The 25,563-nt window shown below is 37.1% G+C and overlaps 1 protein-coding gene across 3 annotated transcripts; it reads right to left on the bottom strand.

Moving 5' to 3' along the window:
• Positions 1–521: 521 nt before the first annotated feature.
• On the bottom strand, positions 522–25,102 carry GABRA6 (gamma-aminobutyric acid type A receptor subunit alpha6). 3 transcript variants are annotated; one of them, XM_005523475.3, is made up of 11 exons: positions 24,832–25,102; positions 24,563–24,681; positions 24,253–24,320; positions 22,828–23,048; positions 22,643–22,725; positions 21,910–22,053; positions 21,332–21,484; positions 21,076–21,228; positions 17,878–18,137; positions 7,946–8,206; positions 522–3,057 (listed from the first exon to the last, which is right to left on the bottom strand). In XM_005523475.3, the coding sequence occupies exons 1-11, from the start codon at positions 24,867–24,869 to the stop codon at positions 3,007–3,009; spliced, it is 1,551 nt and encodes a 516-aa protein (XP_005523532.2). In that variant the 5' UTR covers positions 24,870–25,102; the 3' UTR covers positions 522–3,006. The 3 variants fall into 3 exon arrangements, with proteins under 3 accessions (XP_005523532.2, XP_087919667.1, XP_014108735.1); XM_088063541.1 differs by lacking the exon at positions 21,076–21,228; XM_014253260.2 differs by lacking the exon at positions 21,332–21,484 and having other exon boundaries at positions 523–3,057.
• Between the last annotated feature and the right edge of the window lie 461 nt (positions 25,103–25,563).

Here is a 25,563-nt window from a genome sequence, read left to right as displayed (position 1 = left end):
TTTGGCTTAGAAATTATGAAAAATAAAATAATGGGAGTAGAGCCCAGACCAAGAATGATAAAGATTTCTATGTAATTGAAGGTTCTAATTTACTGTGAAATAATTCTGTAATTTCGTTCATAGGTATCCTGTTTCTTGCAATTCTGATCAAGCAGAACATGCTAAAACTGAATTTGGTCACTTTGTGTGGGCTAAAACCAGAATATCCTTTCTACCAAGACCCACAGAAAGGTAAGTTGGTGTTGAATAATGTGCATCAGAGTGCAGTAGCTCAATGAAATTGCACATCCTCTCCCCACAGTGCCCTGCTTCACACATAGGAACAACTTCACTTCTGCTCAGCAGGAGCAACTTCAGCTCCTGCTCTTCTTATTGCAGTACAGTCAAAAATAATGAAAGAAACCCACATCCCTTAATTTCCTTTTAAGTTGTGATAAGGAAAGAAATAGATATTATTTATTATAGTATTATTTATTTATTATTTATATTTTCTACAGAAATACATATGTATATATGCATACAGAAATATATACATATATATATATGTGTATATATATATGTATATGTATATATATATATATATAAAAAACACCTTTTTCTATTTATCTGCCCTTTTACTGTCTTGCTTGGTTGATTAGTGTTTGACCATAACCAGGATTGTTAAGAAGTGACATTAATTGTAAGTAATTACATTTATTCTAAGATATAACTTGACATTGTTAACATTACTGATTACACCTGTGTCTCTATAAAGCATGTAACAGGAAAAATACACATTCGCTTCCTATGGTTCAAAAAGCTGAGGAGAACCAACCCTTCTCTGTCATATCCACATGAAAAGCTCTTTGGAACAAAAAGCAGTCTTTCTGCTCATGTTGAAATGTGTTGTTAAATACCAAGAGCTACTTAAATACCAAGAGCTACTAAAACAATTTTAAGATGCTGATACAGCTTCCTAATCAGGAAGTTACCACCATTTTATACATCAAAATACTACATTTCAAGGAAATAGCCACTTTTTAGTAACTCTCTGCATCTGCTGTAAAATTAATATTTAGATTTCTTTTAAGCAAAGACCAGATACAAAATTTAGCTCCTTTAGTGTCATTTGTTTTACCATAGCTTTTAAAGATTTTCATTTTATGCATAAACCAGTTTTAAAATACTCTGTAAACTTTTACAGATATTAATGTACTCAAAATAGAAATCAGTCAGTGAAGCAAGAATGGGTATAGTTACTCAAAAAAAAAAAAAAAAAAATTCTGTGTCCCTACAGCATAATTTGCTTTCTTTCAAAATAAAATGTATTTATAAATTATAAAATACTTGCCCAGTATACATAGTTTAATGCTTTCTTATAACAGCATATAAAGGCTGAAAATAGGAATTTTTTTCTCATTTTTAGTTTTAAAGCAAAATGAAGAAAGAATTCCATGCACTTACAAATACATCCAAGTGTGCCAGCTTGCAGACAGTCAGAAAAAAGCAAATTGCACATGTGACATCTCTGTATAAACAATATTTATTATTGAGTTGAATCCTTAAACTGTTCCATTTAAGCCCTTCAGAGTTAGAGCACAGGGTGTACAGAAAGGACTTCCCATGATCATTCCAGCTGCCACACTAGTAAAAGCTCTTGAAATAGGAGGAGGAAAACAGCTGGTGCAAGGCCTTCAAATAGTTAAAATGGTTATAGTACCAATAAAAGAGTTGATAACTTACTGGAATCAATCAGTCAGTCTGTAAGTATTTTCTCACAGGGATTACGATATTTGTGAAGACAAAGCAAAAGACCCTGAATATCCTGAATCTGTGCATTATTTCACGTTTCTGGTTAATTTTATCATACTATAATTTCAAGATAGGATGAGATCCTTAATTTTCATTTGGCTTCACATAAAACTTGTGTGCTTCTTCTGACTCTCCCCAATGTCCATTACACCTGCAATAATTTAGTCTTGGTTTTGATTTGATTAGGCATATGTTTCCTAATTACATTCTTGAGAAGAACCAGTAACTGTGGTGAGAGTATCAAAATATTATTACCTTTAAACTCTGAAGGTGCTGGCAGTACTTTGGCTCTAGAAACCATTTCTAGGGAGTTTGCTACAGGCAATTCAGTAGAATCAGCTGATAAAAAGCTGTTCCTTAACTAGTTATCAAGGCCTGCTTCCAGGAAGTTCCCTTCTGGGAAATGCAAGCTGAAGGCTTGCATTTGGCCTGATAGGTAGCTGCATTTTTCTGTCTATTCAGCTTTAGACCTTGAAAACTCCCTGAAATTCCTCCATTTCTAGATCCTGCTGAGAAATTGCTTGTTATTAGTCTGCTTGTACTTCAGTGGTGACTTTCAACAAAGAAAGGTGCACTGTGTTAACCTACCAGCTAAAGCACACAAAAAATAGCTTATATTTATTTTTTTTCTTGTATCTCATTATTTTTAAGTGTCATCTCAAAGATGAAAATTAAATTAAAAATTATTAAGAACTAATCCCTTATCTTTTATATGAAAGAGTTAAAAACATGACAGAATTACAGCTCCTTTTCACATCCAACATTATTTTAGGTCAATTTCAAGTGCTGGAAAACAGTACAACTTCTAAATTTTCAGTGAAACTATGCCAAGTTATACCATTTCAGAAACAGCTGAGTTTACAAACCTTATTCTATTAAAAAAACCCAAACCCTTTTATTGATGTTTCATATAAATATAAACATTCAATTGTTTACAAATGTTTTAGAACAAATAAACATTCTTTCCTTTGACAATTAGACAAGTAATTTAACAAGAACTTTTGTAGTAGAATCATTGTAAGAAATCTTGACAAAATATTAATTAGAACCCTAAGCAGTTTGCAGCCCTTGATTTGTCCAGAATTTGCATCCAGGTAATGTCCTATATAAATATTCCATCTGAAAATTGAGAGCACCTCTGGACAGACAAATCTTTTGAAGTCTCTGCAATCCTCTGTGACCTTGAGTGATTTCCTTGAAATCTTGGGATGTTCTTCAGTTGGGCTGAGGGTCATTTTGAAAATGCATTGCCAAAGGTTCAAAAAACTGGAAGAGAAGTGTAGAGAGCTTTAAGCAGTGGGTTGTTAACCATTGTTAACAACAATTGAGTTAACCAACAAACCCACATGATTTCTAACTCTCTCAGCAGACTCAAAATAGAACTCCATTACAAGGAAAATCCTCTTAGAATTTGATGCTCATTACCTGGATCATCAAAGCTCTGTTTTTAACTATGTATGGCAATGACTGTTCCTCCTAAACTTTATTTCTCCAGTGTTTAAACTAAAAAATGATATAATGATATGCACTACAAGCCTTATAATATCAATGTAATGAATCTAAATACTTTTCCTGTTCGTTCCTACCTCTGTTCTTTTTTCCTCCCACCTGACATCATTAGCATCTTTGACTTATGTAAATCTTCTCCAGCCATCCTGCTATGTTCTCTGCATCCAAATAACATCCAGGACTCAGCAAATCTGGTCCATTCAGTGACTTTGTATCTTCCTGTGCTCCCCAATATAAAAGCTGGCCTCTGCTTCTTTTTCTTAATTTATCATCGAAATTTTAACATCATCTCCTTATCTAGGTTGATTCACTCCATCATTCCATGCTTTATTACATGAGAAACCATAATATAATGTTACATATAAAAAATAAGATAGATAAATTTAGAAACAAGTTGTGTAAGATGTGGTAGACATGCACTGTGAGTTATATGGCAAAGGTAGTACTTGCAGCTCTTTAAAAGGGGACTGTTTGCAATCTAAATCAAGCAAATTTGAAAACAGACTAAGTGTGCAATTCACCTACCAAGGTCACTGTCATAAATTAGTATTCAGCTCAAGGACTCAGGTAGATTTAAAACAGAAAACAATGCCAAAATATGCTGTATGACAAAATAAAAAGCTAGAATATCTTTTTCCTCATTTACCAGAAAAGTTTGCTCTTCTTTTAGGAACTTTTCTACTTAACTAATTTGGACAAATGTGTCCTGTTCATTACTGTGGAGAGTTTCTCGTGGATGGCAGATACTACTGTACCCTACAGAAGAATATGAACCATAGAAATGTGCCTATTCCATCACCCATGTATAAATCATGGGGATGCCACATCTTCAAACCTTCCACCTGATTTAACTGACCTTATAGACAGGGAGTAAGTCCTCTTAGAGTAACTCTGATTATTATTTTTTTCTATATACTAGCTATAGTTATATAATAGCTACAGTTAGCACCTGTCAGCATTAACTTATAAAACCTGTTGAGAGAAAAAGGGACTTACCTTACAAGTATCTTACAGCATTTTCTGCGGTCTAAAAACCAGTATCTGTTATTTTATACATTTTGTAGTCCTTTGGTTATATTAGCTTCTACCAATATACAATCTAACAAAATGCAGACACAGAACTTTGCTAATTTAGCTTCTTTGCTTTGACCAATACAATTTTTGTTCTGCAATGCTTTTGCTACTCCCCAGTGCAAACCCATTTACACTGAAATATCTTATGTATCAAGTTGCACAGTGAATGACTGCTATTGAATAAGAATGTTTTCCCACTTGTTCCAATGGTGAATTGAACCCTTTATTAAAATATTAAGACCAGAAGATTAATGCTGTCCCCATCCATGCATAAAAAGCATTCAGAACTACTTAATTTTAACTGCAATTTTTTTTCATTTTTTGATTTCAAATATAGAAAAATATTAATCTTGCAATGAAAGTTTGCTACTAAGCTTCCTGGTTTGCAAAGCTTGAATTGATGTGGCACGTATAGAAGTATAAATACAGAGTTCAGTCTAAGATAATTCTGCTGCCTGTCCAATCCTGGCTGCCCTCCCTGTGAGGGTGGTGAGGCTCTAGCACAGTTTACTCAGAGAAGCTGTGGATGCTCCACCCCTGGAAGTTTTCAGGATCAGATTGTACTGGACTTGAAGAAATCTGGTCTAGTGGAAAGTGTCCCTGCCATGGGAGGAGTGTGGAATTCTATGATCTTCAAGATCCCCTCCAATCCAAACCAGTCTATGATGAGAACATTCAAATGTTTTAAGGTGTACATTTTATTAAAAACATCTTCTTCTTTATACAAACTTCAAATAAAAAAAGTCTGTGTAATTTACATACTCTTAGTTTACATGTATAGTAAAGGTGATTAACCTGAAGAGAAAATTATTAAATGTAAGGGGAAGAAAATGTTATCCAAGGAGCACTTTGAAAAGTACTCAGTCCCCAAAGTTCACATAAATCTTACGAGCTGCAATACACAAAAATGACCTTTTCATTTCTGTAACATATGGTCTATTATTTAAGCCATAAGAAAATTGCTTAGTATTGTACCAAACTAGTAACAAACAGCTTAGAAAAGAGCTCCTGATTCCATCCAACTCTGTGTCATTACACTTATAAGGCTTCTCATCCCAGCTGAGGCTCTGAGTCCAGAACATGAAGTAAAAAAACTATTCTTGCTCTTCCTTCAAAGCCAAAGGAAGAGTCTGGCCAGAAAATGATAGGAGTTGAAAATGACCTTTGATTCCAGTGCTAACAATCTGCTTTTACAAACAGGTTCATGAAAGGCCTGATTTATTCTCTGTGTACCTCCAAAGAAAGTAAATAGCTCTTCAGTTTAAGCACATGAATTGGTGAATGATGTTCTGCACTCCAAACTGCACTAACAAAAATCCTAGAAAGCTGCACAACAAGAACTGGTGTACTGGAAATTTGTTTATTTCAATTAATCCATTAGATATTTTCCTCTTTCTTTTTCTTTTAAAAAAAGTCCCATGAACTCAAAAAAGTAACTTAAAAAAGCTATTATATCTCTAATAATGCACAAAATGCACTTTTTTAATTGAATAATACTGTAACAACATTAAATCTATTGGGCCTGGGGGAGCCAAAAATTAAGTTTAGCTGCCCTTGAAGCTCACCATGCTTTGTTCACCTAACTTTTGTATCTCCTCTCTTTGAAATGTAAAACTTACCTATTTTTAATATATTTTTAAAGCAAAAAGAATCCTGGTTGTTAAAAGTATCAACTGGTAAAACAACATTTGAATTAGAAACCTAGCAGTATATATCACAATTATTATTAGTTATAACTGAGTACACAAATCGGAAACTGTAATTTGGGAAGAAGAGCTTGGTCAAAAATTACACAACCATTTATATTTTTCATAATTCAAAACACCCCAGCTGTCAATACTGTTCTCTTTTTTAAGTCTTCCTGCTGGGTTTCTGTCATTCTGTAATGCTACTATGTAACATAACTTCTGAGCTTTTGAGTATGTTTGTGAGCTTACACAGTAGCATTTAAAAATATTTATAGTCAGCACTTAGTCCTAGACTTTGAAAGTATTTTAAAAGCCTGGTTCTAATGTTATTATTAATATACAATATTTAGTGCAAATATTTCGTCACTACCAAGGGAAATGGCAAGTATGTTCAAAATATTTCTAGATCCAAAATGTGAATGGTTTAGTGAAATCACTGGAGTCTTGGCAAGCTACACACAAACAGAAGTTGTCATGATCACACACGAGCATTTTCAATACTTCCCTTCTCTGACTGAGATAACTAATTTGCACACGTAGTCAGTATTTTAACAGCAGGATCAGTAACTCTGGCACAAATGCTAAATTTAGCACTGGGCAGGGTTGGAATGGCCAGGAGCTGGCAGCTGTGACCTCTTGAGAGACATCTGTAGGAACATTTGTAAGAGACAATGTCTCCTACCTTCCTGCCCTCACAATTCCATAGAAGCTGCTTGGCAGCACACTCCATCTCTGAGAGACAGCATTTTCCACATCATACTGGTACCAGAAATGAGAGTCTGGTAGAGCAGCAGCCTTTTAGCAGAGGTAGGTGCCACCAATCAGCTGATCAGCACTGTCTTGTTTCCTCTGAATTGCAACATCTCTTGGTTGCCCACAAGATTTCCTTCAGCCTGCTTTACCTTTAATCTAGGAAATAAAGGTAGATCCTGATCCCCATTCATACCAGATTTTCAGCCTCTGTTTTTATTGACGTAGGGACTTTGTGCATTTGGTGCTATCTAAATACCAACATTATCTCTCTAGCTGTCCTAAATAAACTAAATGTACCAATCATATTGACTGCAATGTACAGTGAGATCCAAAACTCTATAGCAACGAGGCAAATGAATATATTTTTTACCAAGGAAATAGGACACCATTAATTTTATTTAGGCAAAAAAGGGAGAAAAATAGAGATTTAAAGCATTAAAGACTTACAAGTTTAATGACTGATTACTGACTGATTATTCTAGACATGCTCAATTTGCAGGGCACATGTCTCTTCATGTATCCATGACCTCATGGATATCTAAAGATGTAATCACCCTCTGCCTGATTCCAACAAACTTAAGCAAAGATTTTTCAGCTTTATCTGCATAAAACAGTACAGTATGAAAAAAACAGGAAAATGTATTGGAATGTACAAAACTAGGGACACTTGATTCACAAACTTTATACTGCAGTTATTAATCCTTTATACTACATAACAAACTTTTTGGGGAGACTTATAGTACTAGCTCACTGAGAAAACCTTAGGATATTAAAGTCATCTCTTTCACTTCTTTGCTTCAACTGATATTTCTACCATTCCTTGTAACAGGTTAGGAAATAGAAGATTTAAGATCAGTTAGTTTGCTAAGAATGACATCCTATGCTGTCTTACAGAGCATTTTCTGCTCAGTGCAGCATGGTTTGGAGAGAAGTTTACATTTCCCCTCCTCAAACAGCCTTTCTGGATTGTAGAGTGCTACAGCTGATTTTTTCCAGAAAGCATTCAAACAAATGTATTACTCAGAAAGGACTGATGAACTGAGTTGCAACAGTAAATGACCAATTGAAATAATGCTGGCCAAGTAAATATTACATATTATAGATGAGTATTCAGAAAATTTACTACTCACCTCCATAGTGTCTTTTGAAAGATAAACAACCCAGTACACCAGGTTGAATCCTGCAAATGCCACTGGAAAGAGGATCCTGGAATACTGGTCTATTTTACTTGCACCTCCAATAGCTGGTGGTTGTGGTGGGGCTGGTGGAGGAACAGACAGTGGTTGACACTGGGATGCAGTATTTGATATTATGCTGGGTTCAGGAGATTGCTCTGCCTGAGATGCTATGGAGTTTACTCGCTTCTTCAGGTTAGAGTTGGAGTCAGAATGCTGTGAAAGAAAAAAGAACAGGAAAAAAAGGTGATATTTGGATACAGTCTTAGGTTTTGTGATCTTTAGACTTCTTTCCACCTTTTAACTTAACTTTCTGATTTTATTGTTTCTTCTCTGCTATAGTGCAATCTCAGAAAATCACAAAAATAATGCATCTGTACAGAAGGTTATATATCTTTATGGCCCAAAGCTTTGTTGTAAAGCCATGAGAGAATATGTGCTTTTCATATTTTTAACATTGTGATAAGTGGAAGCTCCAAGAGAGAAAAAGAAAAAATAGAGCTAAAAGGAATAGAAGGTAATGGTGTATCTAAACTGCAGTAGGTTGGCATGATTGAAGTTTGTGTAGATATGCATCAAGATTCAACAAAACATCAATACAGGCTGGCTCAGGTGCAGTCTTCCCTGGCTGAATGCATTGATGAGCTTGGTAAACACTGAATGGAGTCAAACAGCCTTGCAAAAACTAGAAAACTGCTGCACAAAAGGCAATGGACTAACTTTACAGCTGCTGAAGACATGAATACTAAATTGTCCTATTGTTTTTTCTAGGATAAAATTTCATTTTTAAATATATCTCATAATTCCCACAGCACTTTCATGCATACAGCTGAAGACAAATATACTTAACTGTAATGGGACTATTTTTATTTTCATTTATGGTGAAATGAAACCAAATTACTCTCATATTTTGTGCAGTATTTGCAGCCAGATCCAACTACTCTTCAGAAAGCTGAATTAAAACTCTTATGAAAATTCAGCCAGAACTCAGGGACATGTAGAGTTTACCTCTCAGTTACTAGGCTAACATGTATATTCATTTTGCACATACCTTTTATTTGGGGCCACATTGCCATTATTTTACTTTCACAGAGTTATTTTACTTTAATAGAGTTCTTTTTTCCAGAAATGACTTAGGAATAGGATCTGCCACAGGCTCTAAGCCTGCTCTAATGGATATCGATTATCCACTTTCACAGTAGTGTCAACTAGGAGGAAATATTCAAAAACCTTGCTGCTACTGCCATATCCCAGGATGACCATTAGTGGATGCATAGCAGCAGCTATAAGATTCATCTGATGCCTGAGAAAATACAGAAGGATGCTGAGAGTGACTTTGTTGTTTGTTTTGAGATGAAGTGCTGTCATGTTCTGTTAATATGGAGCTTAAGACTAAAACTTTGTCCATAAAACTCATTTCCCAGATTACTGATGAAAAATCTTGTGCACAAAATCACACAATATACACAGATGTTCTTGGATTTGAATACAAAGCTTCTTTGGTCAGCAGAACGAGATGACCAATTGACTGAAGCACATGAGGGAAGTCTTGGACAACGTAAGTAAGTTGCAACATAACAGCACATAGGTCTATAGTAAAATGGGAGACTAACATTGGAATGATTTTAAGGTAGAAAAATTCTATTAAATAGTCAATTTCCAAAGTCATTCACTGGGAGTAATTTAATGACAACTATTCACTTAAATGCAGTGTGCTGTCAGCATTTTTGGGATTTATCTTGCAGGATATCTAAGCATGGGAACAGATTTTAGTCAATCAGAGAAATGACTGAGTCACTAAAAGGAAAGGAAGCGTTTTCTGCTATACATTGCCCATTCTTCTTGGGCCATGATTTCTTTGTAACAGACTAACCTAGCACAACTGGTATCACCTGACTTAAAATAGTTGTAACAGGAATTATCCTTACAGAAGTCATTGTTACTGTCCAAGAATCAGAACAAGTGACATTTCTACAACAGGATGCCAAGTTCTGTTCAGGAATTAATGGACTGGTATCCACTTAAAATTAGGATGAGATGGATTCCTCAAAGATGATTTTAGTCTAAATAAAAGGTGAAGAGAATATCATCTACTTCCAAAGGGAAACAGCACTTTTTCTGTATGTATTTCCCTTACCTATTGCCCTTTTTCTTCCCCTAAAACCAATCACTACTTCCAATTTGCCTTCTATACATTTGTATGACTGGTGTCATGTTCTGAATGGGTATTAAACAGCATTCCTGCTCTGTGCCTATCTGGAACACAGATGTTTAGTTTTGCATTTTCCAGTAACACAGCAATCAACAGACAGATTTAAATGGAGGATGATCTACAGATGTGTCATAGAAACAGAAAGAGGGTTATCCATTGTCCACTTGCGCTAATCGTAATAATCTATAAACAGACTGGCTGGCTGAGCCTGCCTTCCTGCTTTCACTCAGGCTCTGTTCTACTTTGCCTGCCTGCCCTGCTTTCAACAGAACTGTGCAAGCTATAAGGTATCTTGCTTTTCAATTTACTGTGGAATAATGACCTTTTGTGGACACTATGTGGTTCCTAAAAATACAAGTGTTAAGGTGAATCTTAGCCCTTTTTATCTACAATATTCTGGTAGAAGGTAGGTCAAATTCTATTCTGGATTATTCGAGCATCAATCAGAAATTACAGTGCTGAGGTGACAAAGTTAATAGTAAGTAGAAAAGATGTAGTGTACGGTCTTTGGATGACATTTAGTACTGAATATATTTAGAATGTGGAGGTAGTAAAACCTTTGTGATAATCTGAATAGGCACTTGTAAAAGTGTAATCCTAGTAATTATTTTATTTATATTTATTAAATCTCATTTCTATAGAAGGAAGATTGCTAAAGTATGAAGATTATCTCAATTTGATTTCATCTCAAGAAAAACCCTGACTAAGTTATTTACACTCTCTTTAACAGTCCTGTGTCCCCATAACAGTGAACCCAGGGTTAAGTCTATTTTCTTCTAAATCCCTACTCAGGATATGGAAATCTAAGTCCAAATTTATCTCAGATGTGTAATGAGGATGTTTCTCAGCAAGGGAGTTGTTTATAGGTCAGACTGCTTCCCCAGGACCACGACTCATATCTTTCATTGGAATTCACTGCTAAACCAAAAAGGGGAGGCAGTGAGGAGACCATATAATTTCTTACTACAGTTGTTCTGAACGCTAACTCTTAACAGAAAATGCAGCTACAGTAATTTGTCCACTATATGTAGATTTAACTTCTTCTTTTGACAAAAAGTACATACAATAACATCATTAAATGTTAACAAAAGAAAATGGAAATGAAAAGCCTATTTTGCATAGCTCACAGAGCCAATCACTCAAGTAAGGACTGTTCTACAAGTAGCAAGAACAAGAAGCCTGAGGCATGGCACACTGTGTCGTAAGGAAATAATGGATTTTCTTAAGTTACTGAACCTTGATTCAGAGAAGTGCTCTTTCACTCATCTGGAATGTTAGTCCCATCAGGCAATTAAACCTGCAACTCTGTATGAGTAGGCAGTGACACAGAACAGATTGCCAGTTCGTTGTTTAATGTGAGACACCATCACACTGGACTAGACAAATACTGGTATGTAGACAGCCTGTAAGGTATAGTCTGACTTCTTATTAAGCTTTTGCAGCCAAGCTATCTCATCCCCTGGAAAGCTCACAAAGCACTCTCATCCTGTGTATAAAGCTCTGCTCTCTCACAATTCTCCCTAGTAACACTAGAATTTGCTTATACTCAGAATATCTCAGGAGGCTCTCACCAAATTTCTTGCCTTCCAGATCTGAAAATATACGGCATACATAACCTTGGAGTAAACAGGATTCTTTGTCTGCTCTTTCTTAGCCTTTCCTGCATGCTAACTGTGATTTATGAATGCACTTTGTTCTTATGTTTCTTTCCCTCAAGAGATTTCTGTAATTCATATTTGTAGAATTCTCTTCTCTGTTGCTTTGTACTGCAAATGCATATTCTCACTATCAGTTTATAAGTAATTCTTATATATGCAACCCAGATAGTGGCTAACTTTAAACAAATTAATATCTCTATGTCCTTCCTTATCTGTCTTTTACTCACACCTCCTTTTCCTGCTAGCAATGCTGTAAAAAGAGGTTCATGAGAATAAACTCTAAAAGTTTAGGTAAAAATAATGTGTTGTTTCTTCTTTTCTTCATAGTTTTTTTTGTTTAAAGACACTGAACTTTCCTAAAACACACACACAAACCAACCTAGAACCAGAACTTAAGTGTCTGTAAAAGGCAGAATGCCTAATTGAATATGTAACATTTTTTGCTTCTGCTCATTAGTAGATACAGTTTGAGTAATTTCAACCATCACAGACATAACAGCACATGATAGTGACTTATCTCCAAAATGGGGGTGTTAAACATGGTTTATCCCCTACATCCACCAGGGTGATCTGTGAAAACTCTCCTCAGCTACTGAATAATCCATATGCAGCACTTTCCAGCAGACAAATTCATTACAGTATGTATCATCTTTTGGCCATGTACTAAGGAACCTCATACAATACAGTTCTGTGCAGTTTCAGTATCCCTCTATGGCAGAGATTCATTATAAACCCTAATTTGAACACTTCTTTGAATGTCTCATCTGTGGGATCTGATTTAAAAAAATGTCTATTACAAATAACATGTATTGTTTATAGATATAAACAGTGTCCTGCATAATCAAAAGCTGAATATAGTTTAGACGTTATTAATAGGCCTAGTTTTATGCATCTCTTTAGAAATTTTAAGTTACCTTTGCTAGAAACACTGAGGAAAAACATGAAGACTTTTTTCATAATTTTCTACCCTAGTAAAAGGGTTAAATCACTTAGGTTAAATTACTCACTTGGAGCATGGTAAAATCATGTTCAAATTCTTTCTTAACCTCCAGGAACTGAAATTTACTTCTCTCAGAATATAGCCTAAACACCAGGTGAAGGTGAATAAGGGGAAAGAGGCTGTTATCTTATTACTTCAGAGCTGTTTTATTTTGCAATGAAAAATCTAAAGATCTATATAGTCAGGAAGCGTAACTGAAAACTACCCAATGCCCATTGTATTAAAACTGCTGTCATATAAACCAGATATGCAGTAAGGAGAGCAGAGACTGGAACCCTGGTCATTCTCTTTTCAATGGGAATGTGCTATGGCAGAGTTTCTTCCTAATGTTTGTTATTTGTAGCATGCCAGAAAGAACATATAATTGGCAAAGAGCCTCTCTGCTGTCAAAATACATTTTTACATTAAACAGATTTAAATTTTCAAAGCCACATTTGGCTCTTAAATCCGTCAGTGTCTGTCCATATGTTTTTTCCCTATAATTAAATTTACCTTATTTTGTTCTCACTACCCTCCTGCAAAAAAAGTACTGGGATTAGGCCTCAATGTTCTCAGTAAAGACTTTAAAGCATGTAGCTGTTTCTAGGATGATACCTAAAGGGTGGCTGATGATCCAGATACAAGTACTCCGTTATACCAAGATACTCATTAAATATACTCAATACATTCCAACATAATTATAGGAAACTAAATCCTCTATACCAGTGACATACGGCTGCTCTGCAGCTGGCCAGGGTTGTAAAAGTGAATAAGAATCCTTTCTGTTTTGAAACACAAGACTGGAGGGAGAAGGAAGCTCTCCCAGTGGTATTTCACTGCCCTGTGCTGATTTCTGTTAAAACATGAGGTCTTTTAGAACGTAACCATAATCAAGCTGTTACAGGGCAGTAAACTTGTCTTTTACATGTAGCCTCTCACATGGAAAGGATGTCTTTTGATCCACGGGGTTACTCCCTGACCATCCCACACAGCATTACTGCAAATGTTGTGCTCCACACACTATCAGCAATTCCCTTCCCCTGCAACTTCCAGGACTTGGATCTTCCTAGGAAAAGAAAGCCATCAAGAGGAAACAATGCAACTGATGTAGAAAATACAAATTTGAAATGCATTTAAAAGCTAAATGCCATTATGGTTGTATATGTGTATGTATAAGGTGTTTGGTTTTGACATGCTAAAACCAGCTTGGCCACCACAGGAGTAAGAACAGGTTTATGTCAGAGTCCAGATGAATACTCAGCTTGTTGCCATTGTGTTCTGCAGTGGAACACCCATAGTTTTGTATTTCACACAGGGATTGCCTGCAGCTGATGAAGAGAGCAAGCCAAATCCTGCCCTCAGTTACCTGAGGTAAACAGAGAGGCTTTCCTGGAGTCAGCCCAGGCCTGCTGATCTCTCATCTCTCTGCTGAGCACATGGCCACAGCCTCATCTCTCTTACTGAATCCACTACAGTTCAGTGGCTGCAGCATTTTCTCCTACTTTCATTCTACAGTAGAGCAGAATTTAATCTTCTGACATATTTATTTTCTGAGAATACAGTGTTTTTGGCTATATTATAAAAACTTGCTTGAGAGAATTTAGTTTATTTGAATAAAGCAAAATTTTAAATAAAATTAACTAAAATAAAATAAAAAAATAAAAATAAAAAATAAAATAAAAAAAATAAAATAGGAAAGAAGGTTGCTTGATAATATTTTAATTTTTTTTTTTTCAAGAAACATTTAATCTAGAACTAAAAAAAAAAAGAAAGAATATATTCTGTAGATATGTTTATCTTGATTTTAGGCCCTTAATTACACAGGAAAAGCTTCTAACTGGTTTTGGAACTCTTTTCTATTTTCGTTTATACCTAACCCGTTTATGGCAAACTCCATGGGCTTCTCTCATATGGTACTGGGTCTACTTGTCATACAAAAAGTACTAGTTCAGACATCCTAAGGTTATTCCCATCATGATTTCCTTAATCCTCTCTTCAGGCAAGTTAAAATAATAGATCATTAAAAACACGTAGTCTGTGTGTTATTCTCAGTGTCACTGCTGGCAGCAGAGTTCCGCTGGCATTTGTATAGCCATAAAAATTCTGAAGTGCATTTGACTTTTCATTTTACGAATGGACTCTCTGAAACCAAGTAAACCTTTAAGCCCTCATGTAAAAATATCAGCTGACTTCTAAAAATGCAAAAGACAGCATTTTTGACACAGTTTACTACCTAATATATATAGGTATATGCATACACCTATATATATACATATATATATATACCTATACCTAAAATTATCACAACTTTTATGCACTAAAAAATCACACATAAAAATATTACAACCACAAAATACATGGAAAATTTTAATATGCTAACTAAAAGAGTAAAAATAAATTAAAAATAAAAAAAAAGCCATAGATTAGAAAAGGTACCAAAGTACACGTTATGGAGAAGAAAAAATGTTTTTAAAATCAAATAAAGTAGACTTCTAAAAATAATGTGTAAGATATGGATTCTCTTAAGCTTTTATTTCTAGTGACTTGGAAGTTTTAGCAGAGAGGCGGAGAAAATGAGGAGAAGAGACAAAAAGGAGAGTAAGATAAATTATCACAGAGGTAAAGAATAAGAATTGGGCACTGTTAGCAATAATTAAAAAAAAAAAATCCAGAAGGAAAAGAGTTGAAAGGATTTAGAGGCAAACAACTGGAACAAGTTGGGGAATACAGGGAAACAAAGAGTAAATTGGGAATTCAGGAAGGACTTCCTAAACCTACATTAAGAAAGAAATTGAGTATGCTGTGTGCCTTACTTAAAAATAACTGCCGTAGGTCCAGTAATGTAGCCATAGAAGCACAAGGCTCAGTGAGAATGACAGTCCTGAGGAAATGGTCATACATTCATGCAGTCAGCCTGTGTGTGATTTGTCTAATTTAAATTATACATCTCAGGTCTGTTTCATATGAAATTATATCACTGACTGCATTATATCTATTGATGTGACAACGTACAAAAGTTCCTTCCCCCTTATCTCTACCAAAGGAAAAAAAAGGAAAAAGGAATGAAAAAAGAAAAGCTTCTTAAAATCTGTTATCCTATAATCACCCCTTTTTCCCAGAATGCCCTTCCGGAAGGGAACCTTTAAATCCAATAGCTAATTCTTCTAGAAGCCTTTTTTACTACATCATCTTGCCTTCAATTGTAAGTACCCTTCATTTTTAAGATCTCACAGAGTTTGATCTTTCTGTTACTGCAGTTCTCCTGGGAGAAAAAAAGTGGTGGACATACAGAGCTTGAAAATGATTGTCTTGCTTTGAGCAAGATCAGGTCTGTAAAATTTTGTGGACATTGAGGGCTGTTTTAGAGACTGAGTTTACTTTAGGACCTGAATGTTATGGGATTTAACATTCTTCTAAATCTGTATGCTGTCAGCTAGATGTAAATAATTTTCTTGAGCAGATTGTTGCAGGGGGCTTCCTAGATATGTATTTTATTCCTTGATGCCTTTTTTTTTTTTTCTGGTTTTTACTTGGAAATGCTAACAAGCTAATATTTACAAAACAGGAGGAAGTGTCTTCAGTTTGCTCTTTGTTTATTTATGGCTGAAGACCTTGATAAGAAATTTGAGTCTTTTAACTTCTTTATCTTTTATTCATTTGTTCAACAGAAATTTTATATTTGGTGCTTAGCTTGTACTGTTGTGATTTGTAGACCATGTATATCTGGAGGAGCCCTATCTTCAGGAACAAGTTCTTAGCTTATCTGGGCAGAAGCAGAAGATTATTTTTTGGAACAGTTGCTTTCCTGAGACTGGGAATGTGAGGGAGATGACAGCAGTGGCTGTGAATGCACCAGCAGGACATGCAGAGTCAGTCTAACTGTTTTCCTAGTGCTCAGCAGGGACTTCATAAAAACAAAAGTAGTAATTGTTTTGTTTTTTTCTTTCTAGTAAGCCCTATGATTAACTCAAAGTTGAATAAGGAGGTGTGTGAAGGACAGGTCCAAGCCATTGTTCCTCTTCAAGATGTAGCAGCTATCAATTTTTCTTCATGCTATACAAAACCAGGTGAACTTTTTGGATTTTTTTCTGATAGCCTGTCTTCCAAAAGAGTCAGAAAAACTTATCAATTATGATTTTAATAATTTGAAAGTCCTTAAATGTTGTAACTTTAACTGCTATTTATCAGCAAATGTGGAAAAAATTACTATATGGGGGGTAAGATGTTGCCTTGATATGGGCATCTCTTAGATTGACTTCCTTACTCAATTATAGATTCAGAGGTTTTCCAAAATGTCATTCAAATCCAGTAATTTCTCTAAAAGTGGAAATCATGGTGATAGTAAAACTGATTTTGAAACAGGAAGGCCATAGTGATATATATACATTAACATATGTTGTCGGACAGCATTCATGATTCAGCATGAGATTTACAGAGTAAAATTTGCAAGCAATTCTGACAGTTTTTCTGATACTGGAATGACTTCCTGTCTTTCACGTGTACTAAAACCTATCCTTCATTTATGGCTTCTTTTTTCTCAAGCTTACACCAACACAGATTTCATAAAGGTAACAGACGCCAAGTTTATGTAAAGGCTAATTACCCATCTTCCAGATGACTCATTTATGGTCTGTACCCTTGTACTACAGTGATTCCATAATCATCTAGCCAATGCACATGTTCATTCCATTGTACACTGTCCCACAAATTCTGCAGACTTACTGGGAACCACAGCTGCCTTACCACACTGCCTACAGCATTGCTCAAGAGAAGTACCAAGGACAACAGTTGAATGGCTTTCCTTAAATACCTTGCCAAATAAACACCTCTCCAGAAAATCATACTGCAAATTCAAATAAACAGTAAAAATAAATGAAGTATTTTCATTTTCTTCACTCAGAACAATGTCTTTGATAAACAGACACAATCTGGTCACATAATCTGTTTTAGGTTAAGATCACTTTAATATTGTTTTGCATTCACTACTTCATCTGCCTGTTCCTATATGATGCTTATTATCAGAAAAGCAAGCAATTACCGAGACAATCTCGTCCTCTGCCGGTACAGTTGCTGCTGATAGTGCTGCTGCCAGTGCTGCTGCCCTGGCTGCCTTCCTCATCGCTCTCTGAGTCTGGAGATTGGTGAAGTAGTTGACAGCTGCAAACTCAATAAGTGCAGAGAAGACAAAGGCAAAGCACACAGCTATGAACCAATCCATGGCGGTGGCATAGGACACCTTGGGCAGAGAATGGCGAGCACTGATGCTTAAAGTGGTCATTGTGAGAACTGTAGTGATTCCTTGAAAACAAGAAGAGGAAATAGGGGGCATTAAAACTTTGCTTCAGCCCTGCTACTCTTAAATTCATATACATGAAAAAAAACCAAAGCACAACATCCTTTTTGATTTTAGCTGTCATCCTACATCCCAGCTAACCAACAAAACTCAAAGCATTTTGTATCCTTAAATAACTCACGTATATTGGATTCAGCATCTAAAGGGTCTGGAAAAACTTCTTTAATGCATTGAGCAGACTGAAAGGCAGGGTAACAACATTCTATGTGGTGCTGCTTCTTAGAATTGTGATAAACATGGCTGTAACAAAATCCAGGCTCAAAATATGAAGGAGATTTTCCTTGTGGAGTTCATAAGTGGAATGTTTGCAAGAAACCTGGATTCACATATTGTCAGTCCCCAACAGTCATCCTTTCTCCTTTCCCCTGCTGTAGGATAAGGCAGATCATGGCTTACAGAATGCTCACTAAATCAGTCGAATTCTACATTGAAAACAGTCAGAGCACAATCCAAACATTTCAAGTAATAATGCTTTGGTGCCCTGAGCTGTTGTCTTTAATCACTGGATACATTTTTTAAGATTCACTAAGTGTATCTTGATTTGAAAGCGCCTGTAGTTACAAATAGGGAAGGACAGAAAAGCTACTTCTCTAGAGCTGCTTATCTATTTTCACAGAGTAAATCTGGTCATGTAGCTCATGGACCCCATGGTGTTCTTCACATGAATTCATGAATTTATTCTTTCTATGTTGAAGTGTACAGCATTAATAATGTAGGAAATATACTGACTTCCTACTGCTGCCTGATACAAGCAAAAAATGCAAGAACTCAATCATTTACATACAAGCCTCTGTGACTCATATTTACTTATAGTTATGCCTGCTAGAATGCAAAAACTGTGGGTATTTAAAGACAGCAAGGTGGAGAATATTCTCTTCTATTTTCTGCTATTGGGAAAGGGTAGGTGGTGAAGTAAAAGAAGTAATGTCATATTGTAATGGTCATGTTGAGTTGATGAAGCAATATGCTATTAGTGATGCTCAGAGGGAAGGATGCAGTGTCATAGCATATTGCAGCATCCAGAGAGGGTGACATTATTTTCAGTTTCTCTGCAACTCTTTCACATGATGTGACCTGCCAGCTGTCATAGGTTAACTACGTCCCAATGTCATTACTTAACATGTTTTAATGAAATACAAATAGGAGATGGTATAGAAAGACGTAGGATCTCTACTTCTCACAAATCTCCCAGACTCATAATATGAATACAACTATACTGAGATGTATTTCAATTTCAAAGGTCCAGAATGAACTTTTTTGAAATGATGTGTGATTGGATTAGAATCTGTCCATGTGCTAGTTAGTAATAAAATTGATATATTCTGTGTCTGAATAAAAACTTACTGCAGCAGGAATTTAAATTAGGAATAGATATCCTATTCTATTACAGATACAGATAAAAATTCTCTCAGTGTGGAGTGAATATTGATGAAATGCTCTACACTGTGGAAAGCTACTTCATCAAACTGAATACCAAATTACAGTTGGTAAACTGTGTAACTGCTGATTGTTTACCTTTGTCTTTACACTTTGAACACTTCTTGGTAAATTTTGAAGAATATGTAAAATAGTGCAAACACTGAAATCTGATAACTGGCATTCATTTTGGAGGCAAACAAAGTCCTTAAATTATTTTGTGCTGAAAACTGGTTTAGGCACATCGTTATTTTTCTACTATTAATTTCTCTTCTCTCAAACTTAGTTTTGGGACTTAAATGTAAAAGCGGAAAATTATAATTCAAGTATTTGCAATATGATGCAATTTAAACCTTCTCCATTTTAAAACTTTTATTTTTCACTGAAAAAGACCTGAAGTCTTTTTTAGTCATAAAGAATTTTCCTTAGATTAAGGTATTCAGAATCCATAGGATTTTGAATGAGTCAGGACTAGAAATTCAGACTGCCCTGGCAGAAATACAAATGGAATAAGGATTGAAATATTCTTTTAAAATGCTAACATCATTATTCTCCACAATACAGAAAGCTGTTTATTTCACTCTTTTCATAAAATGCTTTCTCAGGTCCATGTTACTCTTCAGTACAACTCCTAAGAGCTGTTATTCCAGTGTTTGGGGTGTTTATATATGACCAAATCAGCTACAGACCTACTTGCACATCTCTTCAAGCATGTACAGTTACCTTCCATGCCCACTGTGTTGCAAATATGTTTTCTCAAAATGTACAGGATGCAACTCTACAGTCCAGAGATGCAACATGAGGCCAAATCAGGTAGCATCATATCTGGAATATAAACCTCATGTATATGTATAAACCAGGAGACTCAAAGCTTTGAGAGTGTTAATTCAAATCACTGGAAAGAAAAAAAAAGGCCCTGCCATGCAGTATGGATACATCTTTCTTACTATAAATTCAGCCTGTGCTAGGGATATTATTCAGCTCACTGATTTTTATCCATTTAAAGCTCTTGTTAGTTGTTTAGATTTCTTTGTAGCCAAGGAGAAGAGAGCACTCCAAAATTAGTGTTAGATGAGGAGGTACCTTACATCAGATAACTCCATCCCATGTGATTTTTTTAACTTTTAAAGCTTTGACTCATATTGGTTTCACAAGACAATAATCCACAGCGAAAAATCCGCTTTAAAAAATGAAGAAATTGATATTTACTTTGAAATTGTCCCTTCCTGCACACAAAAATATATTGAAAATCATAACAAACAAGTCTGGCTAACCAGAAATTCTGAGTCAAGAATTTTGACCCTCACAGGCAAATTAACTATCATCTGGTTCCACTTTAGTATTTACTTTTGCTGATTGAAACCTACTAGCTGCCTTTCGTAATCCTCCCAGGATTACAGTGTCTGATTGATACAATGAATTCAATACAGTGAATGAAATGAATGACAAAAAGGAAAACACAAATACCAGCCACGGTTCTTGCTGGAACAGATTCTTTGTTGATCCAAAACACAACTTGAGACAAGACCACAGTCATGATGCATGGAATGTATGTCTGAATGAGATAGTAGCCTATTTTCCTTTGCAGATGGAAATAGAGCAGCTGGAGTGAATATTCACCTAAAACAAACAAGTAATGAAAAGAATAAAGGAATGAATGAATGAATGAATGAATGATGATAGATGTGATGCTGAGCTGTTCAAAAACCTTAATGCAGCATACCAAAAACTGTCCTGGCTGGAACAGACTCCTTGTTAATCCAGAAAGACACCTGAGAAAGAATGACTGTCATAATGCAAGGAGTGTATATCTGTATCATGAAGTAGCCCATCTTCCTTTGCAAGTGGAAATAAACTGTCATGATTACATATTCACCTGTCAAGAGACAAGTATGTCAGCATTATTTTGGCAACATGTGAGTGAACATTATTGGCTTAAACCAAACATAATATGTTCTGATGAAATCACAGACCTCCTAGTGCATAATCAAAATAAGCTGCTTAAAAAAAGGTAAAGTGACCTCATGGAAACAAAGCAGAATAATATTCATTTTATGTAATGTTTTTACTGGGGTGGAGTGGCAGTAGTAATTTTTAATAATCTCATGAAAAATTCTGTGTTTGATGAGAGTGTATTGAAAAGTTGTCTTTTGAGAGACAATGTTAGAGTCTGTCCAAGGGTTTTACTATTTAAAATGGCAAAAGATAATTAATTTCATTCTATGTGACAAAAAAAATACCCTGTAATTTATTATCAAGATGTTCCACAACACCAGTAGTTTCCACATGGCTCCATCTTACCTGTGTTAGATTTAATTGTTTCACTAGATACAGTTTGTCCTATGAGGTCATACTGGAGAAGACTGGAAGACTCCTGTGGTACTTCTACTGAATGCAATGGTCCTTTTTTCCAAGTATAAATTATTTCACTTTTTGGATAAGCATCTGAGTAACAGAGGGGAAAATTACCATTACTACTTATTTATTTTATAAGCAATTGAAAAAATAAGTAGAATTATCCCGTTTATAGTTCAAATGCCCACAGCAACATGCATCCTACTCTACTAAGTTCCTAACCTCATTTATGACAAAATTTTTTAAAAAGAAACAACAATAAGAGAATGGCTGAGGTGGGACCTGAGAGGAATTAGCTTTCGCTTCTTAATTTGCTATAAAACATAACCATTGATACCCACAGCTCAACTAAATATTTTCAGAATTAATTACCACAGACTACGTATTTTGAAAATTACAAGTAATACAGTTAATGTAGCAGAGGTTTTATGATTTTTTGAAGGACCAACTTTGACTACCAGAAGTGTAAAAGTAATAAACAATAAAACATGCTTCAACAGTCACCCTTCAGTGAATAAATCCATGTCCATATGAATGGTCTGAGTCTCAGAGAAAAAAGTAGAATTCTAGTATAAAAATACAACTTAAAATTTCAGCTATGTCACTAATATCTTAGGTTCTTCTGACCTTCTGACCAAATGTGTTACTTGAACAAACTAAAAGAGACAGAAAAACTTACAGCTTCCAAATTTCAGTGGACAAGCATGTCCATCCATTGGGAAGTTCACCAACCGCATAGGACAATCAGCATTAATGGTTAGTCTAGAATACATAGTTGTAGATAATGAAAAAATATGGTATATAGGAAAATGCTGATAGAATCAAAAATACAGGTCAACCAAAAGCAGAAGAAAAAGCTCTCACCTCATTGTGTAAAGAATAGTTCCATTCTGCATAATTCTGAAAAGTTTGTTAGGAGTTGTCATATTGTGAGCAATTGATTTTTTTCCATTTCTAAAAAATGTGTCTGGTGTCCAAATTTTACTGACCATTAAATTGTTCAGTCTCAAAATTTCAGTTGGCCCACTAAACTTCAGCCTCTCATCAGTCCACGTCTGACGAAAGAAGACATCCATTGTGTATTCCTATGGAAAATAAATAGGGTTGACTTCTGCATGGGGGTCTGCAGTCCCAAGTGGCTGTGGGGACAATAACTCCATGACACAACCAACACACGTCAGTAGCATTTCATTTAATGCTTAAACACTCAATCCTATTATCATTAAGTAGTTACTAAAAGAAGTCATCCATTGAAGAATAGTTACAAATGAATCAGTGAACAGAAAATTTGACATGAATAAGGAAATAAACAACCCTCATTGTACTCTTATAGGTAATAACTTAATTCAAAGTGACTGAGGTCTAAGGAAATATAAATGCCTAGCTTTCAAAGTGCAAGACCAAACTATCAGTGTTTAATTGCCAGAAACAAAAAGACATGCTCAGTGACTCTTCTGCAGCTTCCTTTGGATATTCACAAAGGACTGATCTGAGTCACAGCACAGTAGGATTATGGTGTCAAGTTAATATTAATTGATGGGACTTTTTTCCAATAATTCTTAGTAATATTTTCACAAGTTTTTATAAAAGGGCCCTCTGCAGAAGTTGCTTAGGAAACAGCTAAACCTGTCAGGGCAAATTTTGTAAGAATGCAAGGTTATGCTGTCTCTTAGACTGACTGACAAAGAGCAGGGGGAAAACTTTGGTAGTACTTGGAGCCCCCAGTTCTCAGCTTGGAACCTGGACTTCAGCCTGAGGTGAGCTGGTGTTAGAGGCGTGCACAAGGGCAAAAATAGCAGCCCGAGTCAGTATCTAGAAAGAGAGCAGCAACGCCATCCTCACTTCCATGACTTAATATATTCCTGGGGGTTACTGCTGTAGTTGCCAGAGTTCACCCAAGTCTGCGGCTGCCTGAGTTTGGGGGCACCCAGCATGAGCCGAGGCAGCTGTGTCAGCGATGGCACCAATTCCCAGCCGCTGCTCACTCGGCTGCCTCCTACAAGGCAGCGTTCCCCAAAGCTGTGCTGGGACACGGCTGCTCAACATCTTCTTCGTAAGGTTAAAGAGGCATCTCCTATGGCCCTGGCCCTCCCTTGAGGCTGTGTGTGTCTAGCCCCGGCTGGCGCGGCCGGGAAATAGCTGTATGCAACTCTGGCCAAACTGCTCTGCTGGGCCCTAGAGATTGTCAAAGAGATTAAGCCTCGTAATCTGCTTTAATGACGGTCAACTCAGATGCCGGCGTAATGAATCCCGGGAAAACAGAGCAGGGGCGGCGAGCGGGGCCCTTACCATCTCCACGTCGGACACCGGCCCGAAACTGGTCACGTAGATGTCGGTCTTGACTTCTGTCACGGCGCCTGCGGGACACGGAGAGGGGCTGGGAGAGGAGCGGGGCTGCGGGGCTCCCCGCTTCGAGGGCAAGACCCGGGGGCTGCGGGGCAGGGACAGCTTTGCTGCTTTGCCGCCGCTTTTGGGGCTCCTTCCGCCTCTCTCCTGTCACGGATGCGGGACGAGCCGCTCCTGCCCGGGGCAGCCGAAGCGCCGCCGTTCGCCCTTCCCCACCCGCCGGCTCCCCGAGAGGACGGGGCTTCCCCGATACCTCCAAATCCCGGTCGGAGCCTGTTGTCGTAGCCGTCCAACAACTTGTCGAGGATCCGAGTGATGTTTTCCGAATAGAGGTCCGCCCCGTCGCCTTGGTCCCCCAGCGCCGTCCCCAGGCTGCGGGGAGAGGCGAGGCCCCGTCAGTGCCGAGGCCGAAGTCGCGCCTGGCGAGGCCCCGGGCAGCGCGGGGAGGGAAGAGCCCCTCGCCCGCTCCTCCGGGCTGCGGGGAGCCCTCGGGGGTCGGCGTGGTGGCGGGGTGTCACTCACCTCACAGCGACACACGTCCAGGCGAGCAGCAGAGCCATGCCGCAGGTGTGTGCGGGGACGCTCAGGTGCCCTCAGACCCGTCAGCTGGAGCCGGTGTCGGTGCTCATCCTTCCCCCGTGCCCCGGGGCTCGGCCGGGTGAGGTTCTGGGAGAGCCCGGCTGCCTCAGGCCCGGCCCCGCGGCCCTGGGCCGGCCTCTGCCCGGGGTGGGGACGTGCGGGGTGTCCGCGGCCGTGTGTGTCCCTTGGATTCGCCACCGCCGTTCAGCCTCATCTGACTGTTCCAGGGGGGGAATTAGGGTTTGAAGGGACGATGCGCGGTCGGAGAGCAGTGACAATAATCGAATAAGGCATTAGGGGAGATTAAAAGGAAGAAATCCACTGCTAGTTTTGGCATGGAATTAGCAGGGACCCGTTAGGAAATCTGGAAAAGCTCTGGCATCTTGCTGATAGAGATTATGTTAGAAATGGCCTCAGCTTTTATTATGTTTATGGTTCACATGGAGATTATTATGCAGCTTCTACATCATTAGAACTTTGGCGGGGAGGGGGAGAACCCTACAGTTTACAATTTACTGGGGGTTTAAACCTTTCTCAACAGTTTTCCTGTTGATCAGTTCTTCAGAATTGTACAGAGATCTCCAGTATCTAAACGTTCAGATCTGGACATTGAACACTAAAAGTTGGATACGGTTCAGATTTCTAGATTTGTTTGTTTGTTTTTCTTATTTTGTT

This window comes from Pseudopodoces humilis, chromosome 17 (assembly GCF_049639895.1).
Source record: "Pseudopodoces humilis isolate 2021_Gansu_Grassland_sample_001 chromosome 17, ASM4963989v1, whole genome shotgun sequence".
In the NCBI taxonomy this organism is placed as follows: domain Eukaryota; kingdom Metazoa; phylum Chordata; class Aves; order Passeriformes; family Paridae; genus Pseudopodoces; species Pseudopodoces humilis.
The sequence above is the reverse complement of the archived record's forward strand: the minus strand, read 5'-3'. Positions and strand labels throughout refer to the sequence as shown.